Source organism: Bos taurus, chromosome 3 (genome assembly GCF_002263795.3).
Source record: "Bos taurus isolate L1 Dominette 01449 registration number 42190680 breed Hereford chromosome 3, ARS-UCD2.0, whole genome shotgun sequence".
Taxonomy (NCBI): Eukaryota; Metazoa; Chordata; class Mammalia; order Artiodactyla; family Bovidae; genus Bos; species Bos taurus.
In genome coordinates, this window is record NC_037330.1 from 16,497,553 (window position 1) to 16,517,311 (window position 19,759).

Genomic DNA, 19,759 nt, shown 5'->3' on the forward strand with positions numbered 1-19,759 from the left:
CAGGAAGGGCGGTGGCTCTGTGAGCACTGGGGAGGCTGGAGGTGGGCGCTCACTGTGGCTTGAGGACTGGGGCCGAGAGCGGGCCCACTCTCATCCCGCGTGTCTCCGGCCCAGGTGTGTTACCGGGTGCTGATGCAGCTGTGCTCGCACTACGGGCAGCCCGTGCTGTCCGTGCGGGTCATGCTGGACATGCGGCGGGCGGGCATCGTGCCCAACACCATCACCTATGGCTACTACAACAAGGTGCCCAGTCACTTGCCTTTGGGGTGAGGGGTGGGATGGTGGCAGGGGTGTGCGAGGAGGGCGCTGTTCCCCGACACCTGTGGCCTTCCCCTCCCAGTGGAGATCGGGCCCGTACAGTCCAACAAGGTCCTGCGGCCACTATCGCACAGTCCTCCTCTAGTGTCTCAGCACCTGCAGAGGCTTGTCTCATACTGGGCTGCTTGAGTCTCACCCACAGCAGTCCTGGCAAGCAGCTTAGGAAAGTACCACCACCTCCCAGGAAGAGCTGATTGTGGAAGCCAGTATGCCAGGCTCTGCTCCAAAGACAGCATCCACATAAACCCATCTTACCTTTCCCACAGCTCCTTGAAGTGGAACAATTCTTGTCCCCATCTTACAGATGAGGCCGTGAGGTTGCAGGGGGTTAGTAACTTGTCCGGGGTACCATAGTAAGTTAGGGGGTTAGGACACACACAGGCATATCGTTTCCTGAATTCAGGCCCTTCACCATGACACTAAACTGTTTCCTGTTTTTTAGATGAGGAAACTAATGGCCAAAAAAAAATGAACTGATTTCTTCAAAGCCCACAGTTTATAAACAGCAGTCTACAGACAGGTTGTTTCCACCGTTTCTTCTTCTAGAACCCCTCAGGGTGGCCACTGCCACTCTCTCTTCTGGGCTCTTGTTCCTGGCTGAGCCCTTGGCAGGACAATCATAGGCAGGATGTCTGGAGGGAAAGGTGGTCGCTGGGCCCCCAGGTCAGGCAGTTGGCATCTAGCTGAGGCCCAGGGTATGGAGACAGGCCATCCGCATGGGTGAACACTGTGCTTGGCAGGCTGTGCTGGAAAGCAAGTGGCCATCTGGCACACCGGGTGGGCGCCTGCGCTGGGCCAAGCTCCGGAACGTGGTCCTGGGGGCTGCTCAGTTCCGCCAGCCCTTGCGAGAACAGCGGCAGCGGCAGCAGAAGCGGGAGGAGGTGGAGACAGCAGCCCAAGAGGCAGGCAGCTCGAAGACAGGTGGGTAGGGACTGGTGACACGGGCAGGGGACAGGCCTGGAGAGCTGGGGCTGGTCCAGTGGCTGACATTCAGTGTGCTGAGAATGGAGAGACTACGCTTGGCTGGCAACAGAAGACACAAAATTCTGCCTGGGAGGAGCCTTGCAAACCCAGGTCCCCGGAGGAGCTCTGTTTTGGAGCTGGGGGCTAGGTTTCCAGCTGGCTGTCTTTTGACCCCTCCCTGTCTTCTGCAGAGCCCTATTTGGAGCGCCCCTCCCCTACCCGCCCCCTTCAGCGCCAGACTACCTGGGCCGGGCGAAGCCTGCGGGACCCTGCCTCACCTATGGGGCGCCTGGTGAAGAGTGGCAGCCTGGGGAGTGCCCGAGGGGCACAGCCCACCGTGGAGGCTGGTGTGGCCCACAGTGAGTGCCCTCATCCCACACCCCACCCCTCGGCCCGTCAGCTTCCCTAACCACTCGCCAGGTGGAGGGGTGGTGCTTTGTGCCAGGTACTGTAGGCTCTGGGGGAATCTTGCCCGGATTGTCATCACGGTAGGGCCTGTGGTGCCAGATTGCATAGCCAGGAATTGTGTTTACTCAGGTCCCAAGGAGGGCCTGGACTCCATCTTCCCTGATTCTTTTCTGCCTTGCAGTGATAGAGGCCTTGGGGGTCCTGGAACCCCGGGGATCACCCATACCCTGGCATGATGGAAGCCTCTCAGACCTGAGCCTGACCGGGGAAGAGTCGGCACCTGGAGGCAGCCCAGGGGACTCAGGCTCAGCCCTGAGCACCCAGTCCACTGAAACCCTGGAAGGGCCAAGTGGGCGGGTGCCTAAGGCTGGTGGGCGTCAAGATGAGGCCAGCACCCCCCGAAGAGGGCTGGGCGCCCGCCTCCAACAGCTACTCACTCCTTCCCGCCGCTCCCCCACCTCTCGTGCCCCCCCGTCTGAGCTGCCCCCTGACCTGCCTCCCTCAGCCCGTCGCAGCCCCATGGACAGCCTTCTGCACCCCCGGGAGCGCCCTGGATCCACTGCATCCGAGGTAACCATTAAGGGCAGGGTCCAGACACTTCAGCACCTGGAGGCCTGGGGAGGGGCTGCGAACCCACAGTGCCCAGAAGTGGGCCTTGAAGGGTGGCTGAGCCAGCTTCCTGGATAAAGAGCAGCATGGGGTTGGCTGACTGTGCTTTCTCTCATAATGGCAGAGCTCAGCCTCTCTGGGCAGTGAGTGGGACCTCTCAGAATCTTCTCTCAGCAGTGTGAGCCTTCGTCGTTCCTCAGAGCGCCTCAGTGACACCCCTGGATCCTTCCAGCCACCTTCCCTGGAAGTGAGGATAACCTCTCCCACACAGACTGCTGGGGCTCACATATATACCACACCCAAGGCATCCTGTCAGAGGCAGGGGCTGGTGGGAGGTGGGAGGAGGTTGGGCTGGGCTGCGGAGGTTCAAGCCTGGGTGAGGAGCAGGGGCTCCTGAGCCCTGAGGCCAAAAGGGGCCTGCTTTCTGGGGCCTTTCGCCCACAGATTCTGCTGTCTAGCTGCTCGCTGTGCCGCGCCTGTGACTCCCTGGTGTACGATGAGGAGATCATGGCTGGCTGGGCGCCTGACGACTCCAACCTCAACACCACCTGTCCGTTCTGCGCCTGCCCCTTTGTGCCCCTGCTCAGCGTCCAGACCCTTGATTCCCGACCCAGGTGCCCAAAACCGGGCAGGGGCTGCGGGTGTGGCAGGGCAGCAGAGGCCTGAGGGCTGACCTTCGCGCCATCTCCCTGCAGCGCCCCCAGCCCCAAGCCTGCTCCTGCTGGTGCCAGCGGCAGCAGCAACGCTCCTGTCCCTGGGGGCCCAGGCCCTGTGCTCAGTGACCGCAGGCTTTGCCTAGCCCTGGATGAGCCGCAGCTCTGCAACGGGCACATGGGGGTAAGGGCTGGGCCAGAGCCCAGCTGTGTGTGTGTGTGTGTGGCCCTGTGGGTAGCCCCAGTGACGCTGAGGAGAGATGGGTACCAAGGGCAAGGGGCGTCCCAGAAGCTGCTGGACGTGGTGGCTCAGTGGGAAGCAGGGCTCTGAGGATGGGGCTGTGGTATATGCCCTCCCTGCCCTCCCGCTTTGTGCCTGACAGACTGCCTCCCGGCGTGTTGAGAGTGGGGCATGGGCGTATCTCAGCCCCCTCGTGCTGCGGAAGGAGCTGGAGTCACTGGTAGAGAACGAGGGCAGTGAGGTGCTGGCATTGCCTGAGTTGCCTGCCGCTCACCCCATCATCTTCTGGAACCTTCTGTGGTATTTCCAGCGGCTGCGCCTGCCCAGTATTCTGCCATGCTTGGTGCTGGCCTCCCGTGATGGGCCCCCGCCCCACCAGGTCGGTGCCCTGACACAGTCCCCGCCTCCTCATCTCCTAGCTCTGTTGCTCAGTCCTCTGTGTCCTTGGCGCTATAGACAGAGCACAGGTTTGGAGTCGCTTATACCTGGTTGACTCCTGGCCATTTCACTTCACTTCTCTGAGCTTCAATTTTCTCGTCTGTAAGATGGCATAATGCCCCCTCTCTGGGCTGTTGTTAGGTACCTAGTGTAGTGCCTGTTACCCCAATACTAATTCGTTAACGTTCATCTATTCATCACTCTATTCATTGCACCAATATTTATTGAGCACTTTTTAGGTTCCAGGCAGAGTTTTAGGAACTAGGGATGTAGCAGATTACAAAACAAAGTCCTTGCTCTCAGAGAACTTGTATTCCCATGGGGAACAAGAGTTTCTCTCTTCTCTTTAGCTGTGTCCTGTAATGTCCCTGTCCCTTGGAATAGCACCTGTCCGTTTCCCGTCCTGTGCCTCCCACACCATGAGCCTGTCTCCTTTATCTTGGCTCCCTGCAGGCCCCAGCTCCTTGGATAATGCCTGATCCAGCATCCGTGCAGGTGCGGCTGCTGTGGGATGTCCTGACCCCTGATCCCGATAGCTGCCCACCTCTCTATGTGCTCTGGAGGGTCCACAGTGAGTCTCATATTTGGCCCAGAATGGGAAGGGGTAGGTCCCATGCTTAGAGGGCTCAATAATCTTGGTTACCTTCTTATCTTCCACCCAGGCCAGATCCCACAGCGGGTGGTATGGCCAGGTCCAGTACCTGCATCCCTTAGCCTGGCGTTGCTGGAATCGGTGCTGCGCCACGTCGGTCTCAACGAGGTGCACAAGGCTATAGGGCTCCTGCTAGAAACTCTAGGGCCCCCTCCCACTGGTCTGCACCTACAAAGGTATCATGTTCCCATCTGAGAGGTCCTGGGTCTGTCGCGGGCTCCCTCCCGCCTTATTTCACTTACACCCTTTTGACTCCACTCCAGGGGCATCTACCGTGAGATCTTATTCCTGACACTGGCTGCTCTGGGCAAGGACCACATGGATATAGGTGAAGGAGCAGGCAGGGGGCTGAGGGCTTAGATCTAGGGCCAGGTGTGGGAGGCTGGGGATTGACCTAACATACTGACCTACCTCCACCCTCTTCCCTAGTGGCCTTCGACAAGAAGTACAAATCCGCCTTTAACAAGCTGGCCAGCACCATGGGCAAGGAGGAGCTGAGGCAGCGGCGGGCACAGATGCCTACCCCAAAGGCCATTGATTGCCGGAAATGTTTCGGAGCGCCTCTGGAATGCTAGGGACCCTTAAGCTTCCTTCTCCCGTCTGGGCTGAGGAGATGAGGGAGGAAGGATTCTAGAGAGACCCTGCTTCCCTGTTTCTTTCCTAGAGGAGTTGGGAATAGGCTAGGAAGCATGCCCAGGCATAGGCTCTGAGTGGGGGCCGTGGGACCCACTGTTACCAAAAGTCACAATTTCCCATCTCCAGCCTGCCCTCTATGCTCATGCTGATGCTGGAGGAGGCCTGGGGGGAGCTGGCGCATCTCTGTTCCACCCCATCCTATACCAGGAACTCCCCTCCAGGGTACCCACAGATCTGCACTGCCCTGGCCATTTTATAAGTTTTTGTTTTAAAAAACAACTGGAAAGATACACAGCTACTGAGCCTTTGCCCTGAATGGGAGGGAGGGATGTCATTTCCCACCAGAGATGGTCCCTCTCCCCTAGAATTGCCGAAGGAGCCTAAGGCTCTCTATGCCTTTCTACCTTAGTGTTTGTATTTTAAGTTATTTATTCTGGAGCCACAGCCCCCTTGCTTAGGAGGTTCTTATGGACAGTAAGAGAGAGAAGGGAAATGGGGCTCCATGGTCCAGTGGTTTGTAGCTCCTTGAAAGTCAGGAGTTAGAAGCTAGAGGAGTCCCAAGCTCCCCTTAGGAAAAATTGGTGCCCCTCTAGTCCTAATCCTTCTTGTCCACTCCATCTTGGGGATGCCTCACACACCCAAGGCCCTGACTGTGCAATAAGGATTGTTCCTTGTGAAGTTTTGTTGGATGTAAATATAGTAAAAGCTGCTTCTGTGTTTTTTCTTCTGCCTCCTGTTCTCTGGGATAAAGGTTGGGGGATACCGCTGTTTTTCTCCTGGCTGCACATCCTTCTCTCCACCTTTTCATCCCTTGCTGCCTTTGGGCATACACTACTTTCCCCGACCAGGTCTGGTGCTGGTCCCTTGGGGCACAGGGAGTCTCAGAGCAGGAGAGGGGTGAATCCGGTGCTGGCTATGGTGGTGCCAGTCTGTGTGGTACTTCCGGCCCTCCCACACAATCCCCTCCTTGTCCCTCATCTGTACCCCACACAAAGGCTCCATTCTCTGGGGGCCCTGAGCTCATCTCTGCCTTCTTTCCTCTCCCCCATATTCCCCCTCCCAACTTCTCCAGTACCTCCACAGGGATGACAACCCTCTCCCCAGTCACTGGTGTTGGCCATGCTCACACATCCTGGGAGCTGCTCTAACTGCAGGCAGTACTCTTCCAAGCAGGGTCTCAGCCTGGGAACAGCACTAGGAGTACAAGAACAAGGATTAAGGAGCTCACTATATGTCGGCATCAGGCAGCCAGGCACTACTTTTCTAATCCTTTTGGCCCCACTTGGAGTTCTCCCTTTTTTTCCTATATAATGAAATAAACACAGGAAACAACTCCTAACAGAGCTACAAAATCAATTACCAAAGGGAATTAACCAGCAAAACAAAAATGCCTTGGGGAAAGAGTGTCAATGGAGGAAATAACTTACATGAGCCTCTAGTGCAAATTCCTGGGGGTGGATATCAGTGGATGAAGACAGTAGTACTACTGAATTCTGGGACCTTCAGGCCAGAGGATGCTTTCCCACCCTGTCTGGAGCAGTCCTAAAGGAGCTGCAAAGGAAGGGAGGAGGGGCTTAGGAAATGCCATCTGTTTTTGTCAGGGACTAGGAGATGACTTCTTCAGACGGGAACCTTCACATCGCCCCAGGTTCTGATTAGATCTCACTACCTAGGGTCAAACTTTCCCTGTATCATCCCTAACAACCTTCAAGGGAGCAACTGCCTTCCTGAAAGCGTAAGTTTCTGGTGAGCGTAGCATGCCCAGCCATGCACTTAACTGTCTGGAATTACAGAGAGAATTTTAGGGCTCAGTCCCTACCTTACTAGAGCATACAGTCTTCCTGATCTAGAGTGCCTCCCAGCCTATGCTTCCCATTTTTGGGCTTCCTCATGAGGCCTGTAGTCAGATGGGTGGAATTACAGGATTCTTGAACCACAAGGGTATCTCGGAATTCCAACAGCCAAGTACTCACCATAGAATCTGACATCTCTGACCTGTGGCCTAGGGAACTGAATGAGGGGAAGGATATATCCAAATTACCTGGTCCCAATTTCTCTTCCCTCACTTTAGAGTGTGTAGGCTCCAGTATGACAAATTTTAGTTAAATCTTGTCTCTGGCACTTGCTAATTTTATTACATCAGACAAGTTACTTAACTGCTTGTGCCTCAGTTTTTCCTCATCTGCGAACTGGGGAGGGGTTGAATAAAGACTAATTTTGAAATCTAGATAAAGTGCTAAGCACACTCAATAAACATTAGCTCCAAAAAGAAAACGAACAGATAGAGCCTGCATTGGACAAAGGACATGCCCACTACTCAGCGGCCTTGCTTACTTGTCTTTCTTGGAGATTGATCACTCCAGTTTGAAAGCTGCCCCACCACAGCCTGATTTTAATTTTGTTGAAAGGTATTTTCTAGGGCCTCACTAGTATCTTTCTCAGTCTTATATCTTCCACCACTGTTTCTCTTGTATCGTCGCAGCCCTCGAAGAATGGCCTTTCAGACAGCACAGAAAGGACTGAACTGATAATGGACAAAGCAACAGGTTAGGGAAAAGGGCCAGTACTTTCCACGAGGGCAGTGACTTAGTCCCACGTACTGCTCTATGCCCAGCACAAAGAAGAATGTCCAATCACATAATCACATAGGTCCTCTATCACGTGCGAAATAACCAAACCAATGAAGGTATTAAAATGCGTGGGGGAGTGGTGAAATAATTTTCAGTGTAGTATAAGGCAGGTACTACAGATAGAATAACGACCAAAACTGAATTTTGAACTAAGAGGGTGAAATTGTTGGAAAAGTGAGGAAAACTCTCACAATAATTACTATTATATTTATGGAGTATTTACTAAGTCCTTGGCACTGTCCTGAGCATTTAAAATGTACTATTTTATAATCCTCACAATTACCCTATGAACTAGGTACTCATCAATCATTCCCATTTTAAAGACAGGGAAACTAGGGCATAGACAACAGACGTTAAGTAACTTGCACCCAAATCATACAACTGGTGAGAGATCCAAACCCAGGCAGTCAGATTCCAGAGACTATATCCTTTACCCGGACACTGCTACAATGAAAAAGAACGTGCTTTACCTGCTTTTGTACGTTTTTGTGTGTCTGTTCAGGGTCCACCTGTCTTTTTGTGCCCATGTCCTTCATTAGTTTCATTTCCATCGCACAGCGTGACTTCTAAATGACTTGAAAAACACATTTTAGTGCTTCTGGAGCCAGTTATTTCTGAGTTTGAGCCATTAGTCATTAATTAGCTGTCTGAACTTTGCAAGCTCCTTAGCCTCTCTGAAGAGCCTCTCTGAACCCCTTTCTGCATCTACCAGCTTCAAATTTCAGCTCTGCCACTTATATGTAACTCTGGGCAAATCATTTATTTGATTTGTACCTCATTTCCTTAATCTGTATAATGGGGCTAACAGTATCTACCTCACGGAGTTACAAGGAATAAATAATCCATGGAAAGCTCTTAAAAAAATAAGAATGCACATACAGCACAGTGCCTCAGTCTCTGCCCAAAACGTTAGCTATTACCATTCCTTTAACACAGTGACTCTGATACTTGGTCCCTCAGATGCTCAAGAACAATACTTATAGTACGTGTTCGAAAAACGCTGGGTTCAGGTGCTCCTAACTGCTTTGGGGAAGTAGGGAGGCTAGCAGGAGTTGGGCCTTGAGTTGATTAGGTGTAGTCGGTGGAGTGGGAGGCTGTTTCCCTCACTGTGAACCTGATCAGACCAGAGATCCGGAGAGAAGGAGCTGCGAGCGCTCTGCGCGGCGTAATTTCTCAGCAATCTGGCTAGCTGTCTTTTTTCCCCCAGTCGTGGTTCAGTCACGACAGGACCGTGCTGGGGTACAATGAAGACCAGGAAGCTCAAGGCCTTTGGCAGACGGAGACAGGCCACGCCCCGAACAGACTGCAAGGCCCGAGCGCCTCAAGCTACTGCTATCGTGAAATTCCTGGATTCTGTCGCGATGAAACACCACCCAACGCAGACCCCACCGCGGTTCACCAGTCTCCATCTTTAGAATTGGAAGAATGAGAGCAGGCCAAAGGGGAATCCCGGTTTGGGGATACTGGGGTACGGCGGCTGCCTGGGGACCAAAACGTCTCTGAGGTAAAGTTGCAGCCTGAAGCGATTTTTTGACCCCCGACACTTAATGGGCTGCTGAAGACCCGGATGTGTCTGGGACTGGCCGAGGTACCCATTAACGCGCCCCCGCTAGACCATCCCCCTCCTCCCTTTAGGATTGGGTCTTACGTACGCCAATCATCACTTCTCCAGCCACACACTCTTCAAGGGTGGGGTGTAGCCCCGATAGCCCGTCTCCTATTCGTATGGCCGAGAAGAGAAGGGCGGGGAGGCCGGCTCAGGTCGCCCAATGGGCGTCGTGGCGTGTGGGGGAGGCGGAGCCGAGGTGCTTGGCAGCTGCCCAATCAGCGTCCTTGTTTGTGTGGTGCCGCCGCCGCCGGTGCAGCCGCCGCCGCCGCCGCTGCCCCCGTCTGTACCGCAGTGTCTGCTCCGCCCGCCCGCCCGGGTCCGGCCCGCCCCCCTCCCCCACCCCCGCCCCCGGTCCCGTCAGCGGGGTCCGGAACCTACTGTGCCGTCGCCTCTTCCTTTTTCGACGCCGCCGCCGCCGCCTGAGGAGGCGAGCTAGCCGGGAGTTACACCGCCACCGCCAGGTGAGGAGCTTTGGCCTAGGCCAGCCTGGCCGCCCGCCCGCCCGGGGGCGGTGAGGAGCGAGGAAGGGAGGGAGGCTGGGAGGAGGCGGTGGTGGCGGAGGTGGGGGAAGGGAAAGGTGGAGGGGCGGGGGGAGGGGAAGCGCCCGCGAGCCGACGCCCGCCCGCGCGCCCCCGCCTTGCGTCCCCCTCCCCCCACCCCGGCACCGCGCGCCCCCGCCTCGCGCTCCCCCTTCACCTCATCCCCTCCCCCTCCCCCCGCTCCGCGCGCGCGCCCCGGTCTTTCACTTCGGCCTCGCGCGCCCCTAGCTCGTGTCCCTTCATTTCTTCTCCTTTTACTCTTTCTCCCCTCCCTCGCGCCCCGTTTTCCCCGCCTTCCCCGCTTTAACTCACTGCCTCATGCCCGCCATGCTCCCCTCCTTTCCTCTGTAGCGCGCCCCCCCTTAACTCTCCACCCCCAGTGGTGCCCTCAGGGTGCGGGGGCCGCTCCCTACTCTCAGTCTTCTGTTTGCCGGCGGTTGGGACAAATAGGGGACCCTTTAGGGTGAAGGAAACATGGGATGATTATCTTTATATAGGCAAAGGGATCAGGAGCGCAGAACCTTACCCCTTTATTTCATCGTTCACCGTTCCTTCGCCCTCCCGTAGAAGGGAATTGTCTAAGCCTGTGTGGGTACTTGTCTTCTGTAGTGACTAAACCATCCCTTTCTTCGGCTGGGCTTCTGGGTCCCACTGGATCTGTATCCCAGTTCAGTCAGTGCCTGAGGGCCGAGGGAACTAGAACTTACCCTTTCCTAAAGCAGATCCGGACTTAGACTACTTTTGGCCTCCCCACTTTCAATTACACGGAGGAGATAGCTGCTCCTCTTAGTGCAGAGGTTTGGGTGCCATTTGCCTGCCCAGGATACCTTTCCCCCTTCATAAAGGTATGGTAGGCTTTTTGGATTCTTCCCCAGCATCAACTTCCCTCCAAACACATGATGTTAGTTCGTAGGGCTGACACTGAAGTGGAGATGGAGGCTTTGATGGTGGCTGGGTGGCATGTGGATGCTAACTGAGCTTGCCACCAACCTTTTTTTCTTCCACTGTCACCTGGAGAATCGGGTAGCCCTCTGAGAACAGTTTTCTCCTTTCTGATAAATGGTTATTTCAAGGGCTTTTGTGTAGGTGAGGAGAGCTGGGAGATACTTGAGGTAGTGTGTTTCAGCAAAGGAAAAGAGCAATGCTTTCAGGCTCGATTGCAGCAGAGAGATTTGAACTTCCAGCAGCTGGAGTAAAAGCAGGTTTAACAGATCTGTGTCCAGAGAAGAGCTGATGCTTTTGAGTTTTTAAAACATTTTTTCCCCTCTCAAAATGTTTATTTTTTGAGTAGACACTGCTTGAATGTGATCCAAAGTGAAAAGAAATCTCTCACCTATGTCCTCCAGCTTCCAGCCCCCCTCCCCATACAAATGACCTGTTTTCTTGCATCAGGATGGTGTCTGTATGTTGTCGTCTGTATGTTGAAGATTATCCTGTTTGGGAGTTTAGTGCTAACTTTATTGCTCCTTCTTTGATACACTGACTTAAACTCTTTCTTGAGATAACCACTTGGATTCATACTTTTGGTGCTTGGAGCAATCCTGGCAGAGAATTGTCCTAAGTGGCATTTCTGCTGATCCTTGGTTGGGAAAGAGGTACTATTGGAGCTGCTAAAGGTGGTGCTATGCAGGAGCTGAATGTACTTTGAGGGAAGGTCCACACCTGTTGGAAATGGTGCTGATTTTTTGGTGACTGATACTGTCTCTGGCTGTTTTGGAATGGACTGGGTCAAGGATGGTCTTTCCTTGGGCTTTTTAAGCAGACAGGCTGTATAAATAAGGAGTTAATGGGATTATGGATCTGGTAGTACTGTGTTCCCTTTTAAGAAGACTATAGTATTTTAGTCTAGTGGCAGTGATAGTCACCATGGTAAGGAATGAAGTAGGTGAGTAATAATCAGCAGGAATCAGAAGGCTGGATCTTTAGCCTGAGTGACCCAGTTTGAGAAGAGGTGAGGCTTAGGAACTTGTGTCCTGCCTGTTCCTTACTTGAGAACACTTTCAAGGAGGTGAGAGTGATGTGTAGCTGACAGCTGCATCCATCTTTATGACCCTGTGGTTTGCCTTCCCTGACTATGTGTGATGTCTGTTAACTTCCTGTTTAGAGAGCAGTCCCAATAGGGGCTGAATAGAGGCTGCATTCAAATACTAGTCTAGGAACAACGCTAACCAGGCTCCCTGATCAGCACTTCAGATCTTAGTTATGACAGTAACTCTTACTGCTGTGTTAAGCATAACACCACAGGGTGGTGGGGGAGGGAAATGCGAGAATTTTGTTGTTAATCTCACAGTCTTAAAGTACATTCAAAGCCTGTGTGCTGTCCCCCTCCCCATATTTGGATAAATGTCTCTCCTTACTGCCCCCCACCACCCCCACCCCAAACTGTACTCAACTTTTTTCTTTTTCTGGCTGGGACTGGCCAGACCTCCAGGTTGGGTTTTGTTAGAGAACCACAGTGTGGGAAAAAAAAGAGTCAATGTGTCAATAATAGTATCCTAACTGCTGGGATTGTTCCCTTTTTTTTTTTTTTTTAATCTTTTTGTATCTTTTTTTTAGGAGGGGGGGATTCATTCTTGTTTTAAGCATTATTTTACATGTTTTATGTAACCCAGGCCTCTTGTTTCAATTTTACTGATTGTTCCTTCCTTACCTCCTCCACCCATCAAGCTGGAGGTGCATATTTAGGGGAATAGCAGCTGTGGCGTCCTGGTTTCTTTACTGGAGCATATTCTTTGTTAGCCACCTCATTGGGACAAGCAACCCCTTAGAACCCTCTAACTGACAAGCAGTCCCTGAACTCAGTCAGAATGCTTTAGTTCTCTGAGAAAAGTCAAACCAGCTTTGGTCAGGTAAAACGATTGCTAGAGAGATCATGATTTGAGCCATAACTGGAACTCAAGGACTTTCTCTTCTGGACCCTTTGCAGTACTTAAAGCCCTGCATCATTATATATTAAGGCACAATAGCCAGGCATTCTCTGATACAGTTTAGAGGGGAAGAAGAAGAAAAAGAAAACCCAGTCAGTCAGATTGACTGTAAATCTAGTCCTGGCATAAAGCTGTCCACCTCTTGCTCAGGAAGATCCAGCCTATCAGGCAATGCCACACAAAGTTGCACTTCTTCTTTATTGGCTAGACCTGGGAAAGGAGATAGAAGGAATTTCAGTTTCTTTTGAAAAGGACTGACTTTGGAGGGGAAAAATATTAGCCATTTTGTTTGTTTTATCCTCAGTAATTCCTGTGATACTTTTTCTGTAGGTACTGGTGGGGGGTTTTGGTGGCTCCAGAGTTCATGAAGCAGAGAGCCTCCTGTATTTGCATAGTAGTAATGAAAGCCTCTGGACAGTAGAATTGCTCCTTCTTCATGTTTCATCTTTTATCTTCTCTTTTATGGATATATGAAGTATTCCTATAGCATTTGAGGTTATTCAGTAGGAAAGGAGTGGCCTAGGGTCATTATGAGCCTACCCAGTCTGGATAGTATCCCAGTAATGTTTGGTGTCTCCCTCAAAATCCTCTCATCTTTGCTTTAAGGTGCCATCAATTGGCAAGAAACTATCAACAGTTTGGGGTTGTAGTACCAAAAGCAACAGATGAATGAGGACAAGTTATTTTGTTACTTTTGAGGTATGAAATGGTCAATCCCAGACCTCAAAGAGTCATTATAATTGCAGAAGCTTCTTTGTGTGTGAACTTGATTGTTATTAATACTAGCAGTGAGCTATTAAGGAACATGACAATACTTTGACATTATTTGACAATACAAGCCATTATTTTGTTTGTTTTCACATCTGGTTAGTTTACATTTTTAAAAGTAATTCAGATTATCTCTACTTGAATCTGAAAGTCATGTTGTAAGTCTGATAAAGCTGTCTTGATCTAGTCTTATTTTGGGAGGAAGCTCGAATTTGTAATCTCCTCAAATATAGGCAGAAATATTAGGATTTAGATTAGACTTTAGGATTTAGTGAATTCTCATTGTGGCTGTGGCAGATTAGAAGTGTTAATTGGAGAGGCTGTGCATCTCTAACCTAGAAGGTATTTATTTATAAAGTTAGCTTTTTGAGAGTATTTAAATTCAGACTTCCCAGGAGGGAAGTTGTGGGCTAACAAGTGGCAAGTTGGAATAGCAGAACACAAGTAGAGAGTCTAGAAATCCTGGGTCAAATGCTAGCTTTGCCATTTTTCAGGTACATGATTTTGGGTAAGCCTCCTAGTTGGGTTTTTTTTTTTTTTTTTTTGCTGCAAGGCTTGTGAGATTTTAGTTCCTGAACCAGGGATAGAACCCAGGCCCTCACCATTGAAAATGTGGAGTGCTAAGCACCAGGAAGGAAGGTTGATACTCCGTCATGTCCGACTCTTTGTGACTTCATGGGCTCCTCTGTCCATGGAATTTTCCAGGCAAGAATGTTGGAGTGGGTTGCCATTTCCTATTCCAGGAGATCTTCCTGACCCAGGAATTGAACCCACATCTCTTGTGTCTCCTGCATTGGCAGGCAGGTTCTTTACCTCTGGTGTCACCTGGGAAGCTAACCAGACCACCTGGGAATTCCCAAGCCTCCTAATTTTTGAATTCCTATTTCTTGCACAGTAAAAGCCAGTTTTTACAGTGGGCTCTAAGGTCTTACATGCTCTGCCCTTCCCTGCTGCTGCTGCTAAGTTGCGTCAGTCCCTTTTCTTTTTTGATCTCCTGTCATCCTCTCTTTTGCTCATGCCATCCCAGCCACTTTGGCTTGTTCCTTAATACATCAGTCGCACTCTCTATCTCAGGACCTTTGCACTAGTTACTCCTTCTAGTGGGAAATATCTGTTTTTCCCACAGAGATAATACAAATGACTAATTTTCTTACTTTCTTCAGTCAAGTCTTTGTTTAAATGTCACCTTTTGAGTGAGACTTTATCCTATCTGTATTTAAAATTGCACCTTCAACTTCCACCCCTCACTCCTAATCCTTCTCTGTTTTTCCGTATACAGCTTTCTGACATACTTAATTGTTACATTTATTGCTTATTGATTCCCTATGATGTAAGGTCTGTGAAGACTTGCATTTATTTTGGTGTTTTGTTTAATGCCTAGTACAGTATGTGGCATATAGTTAATACTCAATAACTATTTCTTTTTAAAAAAATATTTATTTGGCTGTGCTGGGTCTTGGTTGCAGCGCAAGGGATCTTCAGTCTTAGTGCCGGCATGTGGGATCTAGTTCCCTGACCAAGGATTGAACCTGAGCGCCTTGGATTGGGGAGCATGAAGTCTTAGCCACTGGGCTACCAGGGAAGTCCCTCAATAACTATTTCTTAATCAAATAGGAATAATAACAACTTTTTCTTATCTGTTTGTTTATAACAAAGCTATGAAATGTGGTAAGCATGATACAGGATCTTAAAATGTTTTTTGAACTTTGAAGTGTTCATTATACAAATAATGATGGTAGAATGATTGCCTTCCTGTTGAAATGGTAAATAACACTTGATTATGGAAAAAATCTTCATATATATTCACATATATTATCACATCTCCCAAACTCCAGCTCTGTTCCCAGTTGTCCACTGTACGCTAGATGTAGCCATCTCTGTATTCCATTGGTACCTCAGACTCGACATTTTCATCACCTACTCCCCTTTTGTGATTCATTGAGTCATCGAAGCTAGAGATCTGAGCATTATTGTTAGTTCTCTCTCTCTTATCCATTACTTTCCAGATATTTCTGAATCTATACCTTTTTTCTGTATTTCCATTGCTGCTGTTCAGGACTACAACAACTTTTATTTGGAATATTGCCACGATCTCTTATAGTTCTCTCTGTTTTTAGTCTTGTTCCCTTTTAAACCATCAGTCATACTCTCTTCAAAATAGTCTAATGGAGATCTGATTATTCACTTTCCCCTTCTCAGAAGTATTCAGTAGTTTCCAATCATTTAAAGGTACTCTGCATGATATCAAGGGCCCTTTATAAATCTTGACCTTTGTCTTTCTCTCCAGCTTTACTTTTCTCCCTTTACAGTTTATACATGAGCAAATACAGTTCTTTTAGTTACCAGATCAGCTTCCAAATTTCATCTCAAAGCTACTCACTCTGGGAACCCTTCCTTGACTTGCCCAAAGAGACTTAGATATACTTTCTTCTTTGATCTCATTCTAATTTGTATATATTGCATATCTCCCCCCAGTGGTCTGACAACATTCTGAAATAAAGAGATACCATGTCTTTTTACTATTGTTTCTCCAGTGCCGAGCATGGTGTCTGTCACCTATAAAATGTTTTAAAATAATGAATAATTCTATGGATTGAGAAAATGCTGCATACATTTAGAAGATGCCCCATTTGTTACATTCTGGGGACAGAAGAACCCAGTTGGTGTCTTCGTTCCATTTATCTGTGTGACCTTGGTTGAGTCACTTGAAGTCTCCCAAGCCATGCTGCTGCTGCTAAGTCGCTTTAGTCGTGTCCGACTCTGTGCGACCCCGTAGATGGCAGCCCACCAGGCTCCCCCGTCCCTGGGATTCTCCAGGCAAGAACACTGGAGTGGCTTGCCATTTCCTTCTCCAATGCATAAAAGTGAAAAGTGAAAGTGAAGTCGCTCAATCGTGTCCGACTCGTCGCGACCTCATGGACTGCAGCCTACCAGGCTCCTCCGCCAATGGGATTTTCCAGGCAAGAGTACTGGAGTGGGGTGCCATCGCCTTCTCCACTCCCAAGCCATAGTTTTCTCAAATTAGAAATAATCAGTAGCTGTTTTATCTATTTCACTGTGTCTCTTTGTCAGCCACATGAGATCACACATGTAAAAATGTTTTATAAACTGTAGAGTACTGTATATAGTTGTTAGTTATTATGTGCTGACACAAGCTGAGCTTTTCTCACAACTCATTTTTTTTGTTTACATTGATGTAGGCCCTTTCATTTTATCATCGAAACCATAAATAACTCTTCTACAACTTGTGTTTTGTTCATGTCCTTTTTCATTAGTAGGTGTGATGTGTTCCTATATATTGTCTTAAATAGGGCAAGTTTAAAGGCTTTCTCAGTAGTCCAGTGGGTTAAAGAGGTTGTAAAGTCCTGGAAATTACTCTTCTCAAGTACCTCAGTCAGGGCTTCTATAATTTTTTCTTCAGTTTTTTTTTTTTAATGCATTTTTGCAACTTTTGAAACTTGAAGGGAATTTTTAAAATGTAAATATAAACTCATTTGTTGAGTACTTTCTTTGTGTAAGGCTATATGCTATTTTAATTCTTATAGTAACTCTGAGGGAGGTATTATAATTTTACAGATGAGAACACTCAGTTTTCAGGGAGTTTTGCTGAAATGTTTTTTGTCATTTTGCTGAAATCTCAAAAATTAATAAAAGTGGTGAATCCAGTATTTGAACAATTTTGCCTGACTCCAAAAGTTATCTTACTGTTCTCTTAATGCTTCTCATAGAATTTTGTTTTGCCTTTGCAGAAACAAACCAAACAAGAAAATGATAGTTTTCCTAGTAGATCTTATATGAAAAAAGTTACATGATCAAATTAGGGTTTTGAAAAATTCTGGGTTAAGTTAAGGCAGATTTCTTTACAACATAAGATCCCAAAGCCTTGCATATCTAAATATACATTTATATTAGGAGTGGTAAAAGAATGACCAAAGGATGCAAAGCTTCTGGAAATTATTTGACCATGAAGAGCATGTCTTTGAGAAGATAGTACTGCACCTTGATAATCTGCTTTCTTGTAGTTCTTCTGTGGGTTGATTTTTTAAAAAAAGAATTGTCACTCTTGAATGAGGGAATTAACTACTTTTGTGTGCTAGTTTTCCAGAGAACTAGTATGGTGGTATTATGCTAGATGTTTTTTTAGAAACTTCACTGGTTTGGAGGCTGCAGTTTTTTCCCCCATGAATCTTCAAAGGCAAGTGGCACTGCTCATCCAACTTGGCTCTTACCTTCAATGAGTTCCCAGGAGGATAACTCTAACTGAGCTGCTGCCTCCACCTTCTTTCATCTTGCATGCTAGGAAGCAGGAGAGTAAGGTTTCAGCTTTGTGTGTGAGCAGAATCCCTTGAGCCAGGAGCAAGAAGCTCTTCCTTTCTGTAAGGATGGTAGTTTCACACTAAGAGATCTGTAAAGCCCACCGTTCTTTCTCTTCTGTGATGCATGCAGACAGACATGGACATCAGAGGCAAGAAGGAACAATAGCTTTGATTTTTTTCAGTCATACTGGTCTTGAAATTGAAACCTTGGGGGATTTGTCTTCTGTTGTTTAAAAGCATAAAGGTTACCTGAATGGTGTTCACCACTAAATAGGTTGAACTACCAGTGAAAAACGTTGAAAATATTTCCTCAATAGAATAACATATTTTGGAGGGAGGGACAGTTTCTAACCACTCTTTAACATATATTTGGCTGGATTGATGTGTTACTATCAAAGAGATTGAAGGAGTTGGTCATATTTATTGCAACTGCCCTGGACAGTGTGCCTGGAAGACCCTATATTAGATTTCTATGGAAATTTGGTGTGAATAGCATGACACTCTTCCCATGTAGTACTGTCCATGAAAAAATTGTGTTACTCTAATGCTGTTGATTTCTCATTTTATAATTCACTTGGTAAAGAATGCTCACTGAAGTCTTTACCTGAGTGCATTTGAAAGTTTTATTTTCTTAGAATATTTTAAATCCAGATTATTTTCTGCCATGTGAATGGAAGCTAGAATATGGGTCTCTTACTGCACTAAGATTCAGTCTTAAGTTTTCATTAGCCTGCATTTTTAACTCTTCACTTTGTGGATGGAAAGCTATTTCACAGTTGAGTTCTGTATAATTCATTAATATTGCACTGAAAACTTTCAAGGAATATGAGTGTCTGGAAAAGCATCTTTTTACAGCTGTATTTACTTGAACAGAAACATCTTTTTATTTATTTATTAATTTATTTATGACTGTGCTGGGTCTTGGTTGTTGTGCTGGGTCTTTCTCTAGTTGCAGTGAGTGGCAGCTGCTCTTGATGTGGAGCGTGGCCTCTAGGCATCTGGGCTTCAGTTGTTGTGGCTCACAGGCTTAGTTGCTTCACAGAACACGGAGTCTTCCCAGACCAGGGATCTAACCTGTGTCCCCTGCATTGGCAGGTGGACTCTTAACCACTGGACCCACAGCGAAGTCCCAGAAAGAAACATCCAAAAAATAGCAAGTGCAACTTTGAAAAACCTGGAGGGTTCAAAGGAATAAGATGTCTCTAGTTTAAATAGTGGTGTAAAAATTTGAGATCTAATGAATTACTGTACATAAAGGGGTACCACTTGTTATGAACTGTTTTGATTGTTGCATTTTTAAAAGTATTTATTTAGGAGGGAGGAGGGTTCAGGATGGGGAACACATGTATACCTGTGTCGGATTCATTTTGATATTTGGCAAAACTAATACAATTATGTAAAGTTTAAAAATAAAATTTAAAAAAAGTATTTATTTAATTATTATTTTTGGTTGCGCTGGGTCTTCGTTACTGTGCACAGGCTTTCTCTAGTTGTGGCGAGCGTGGGCAGCTCTCTAGTTGTGGCGAGCGTGGGCAGCTCTCTAGTTGTGGCGAGCGTGGGCTTCTCATTGCTGTGGCTTCTCTTATTGCAGAGCACAGGCTCCAGGGCACACAGAGTTAGTTCAGTAGTTGCTGTGCGTGGGCTTAGTAGTTGCGGCAAACAGTCTTAGTTGCCCTGCGACATGTGGAATCTTCCCTGACCAGGGATTTAACCCATGTCTCCTGCATTGATTGGCAGATGGACCACTAGGGAAGTCCTGATTGTTTCACTGATGCTACCAAAGCCTTGATGTGTATCTGGAATTAAATTGTAGGTTCCCAGTTTTGTCAAAGACAGAGTGGTAGGTGTCCAAGAAGAGTATAACCAAGGTTGGAATCTGAGTGGTTTCTATTTCCAAATTAAATCTTCAGTCTGGCTGACTGAATACCTGATAATATTCACAGGAAGGGAGTAAAATACAGTATACTAAAGGGACTTCCTTGGTGGTCCAGTGGCTAAGAGTCCATGCTCGCAGTGCAGGGGGGCCCAGGTTCAGTCCTTGATGAGGGAACT

At 48.2% G+C, this 19,759-nt stretch overlaps 2 protein-coding genes and 1 long non-coding RNA gene across 10 annotated transcripts in view; 2 read left to right on the forward strand and 1 right to left on the reverse strand.

Annotated features, from left to right (window-relative positions):
* The window catches only part of DENND4B (DENN domain containing 4B), a 14,700-nt gene extending 9,059 nt beyond the window's left edge, over positions 1-5,641 (forward strand). For all 4 annotated transcript variants that reach the window (XM_024989952.2, XM_024989951.2, XM_059884984.1 and 1 more), the window contains 12 exons: positions 115-243; positions 1,059-1,239; positions 1,473-1,640; positions 1,871-2,259; positions 2,423-2,545; positions 2,743-2,912; positions 2,994-3,135; positions 3,335-3,571; positions 4,084-4,201; positions 4,293-4,458; positions 4,546-4,610; positions 4,712-5,641. In XM_024989952.2, coding sequence (XP_024845720.1) covers positions 115-243; positions 1,059-1,239; positions 1,473-1,640; positions 1,871-2,259; positions 2,423-2,545; positions 2,743-2,912; positions 2,994-3,135; positions 3,335-3,571; positions 4,084-4,201; positions 4,293-4,458; positions 4,546-4,610; positions 4,712-4,857 — 2,034 coding nt within the window. In that variant the 3' untranslated portion in view covers positions 4,858-5,641. The remainder of the gene's footprint in view (positions 1-114; positions 244-1,058; positions 1,240-1,472; positions 1,641-1,870; positions 2,260-2,422; positions 2,546-2,742; positions 2,913-2,993; positions 3,136-3,334; positions 3,572-4,083; positions 4,202-4,292; positions 4,459-4,545; positions 4,611-4,711) is intronic.
* LOC112445944 (uncharacterized) lies at positions 5,168-9,285 on the reverse strand. Its single transcript, XR_003033950.2, has 3 exons — positions 8,019-9,285; positions 6,346-6,469; positions 5,168-6,112 (listed from the first exon to the last, which is right to left on the reverse strand). It is a non-coding gene; the product is annotated as an uncharacterized lncRNA (long non-coding RNA).
* Positions 9,286-9,387: 102 nt separating this feature from the next.
* The window catches only part of GATAD2B (GATA zinc finger domain containing 2B), an 83,892-nt gene continuing 73,520 nt past the window's right edge, over positions 9,388-19,759 (forward strand). For all 5 annotated transcript variants that reach the window (XM_010802875.4, XM_005203652.5, XM_005203653.5 and 2 more), the window contains exon 1: positions 9,388-9,618. The gene's annotated coding sequence lies outside the window, so the exon portion shown is untranslated. The remainder of the gene's footprint in view (positions 9,619-19,759) is intronic.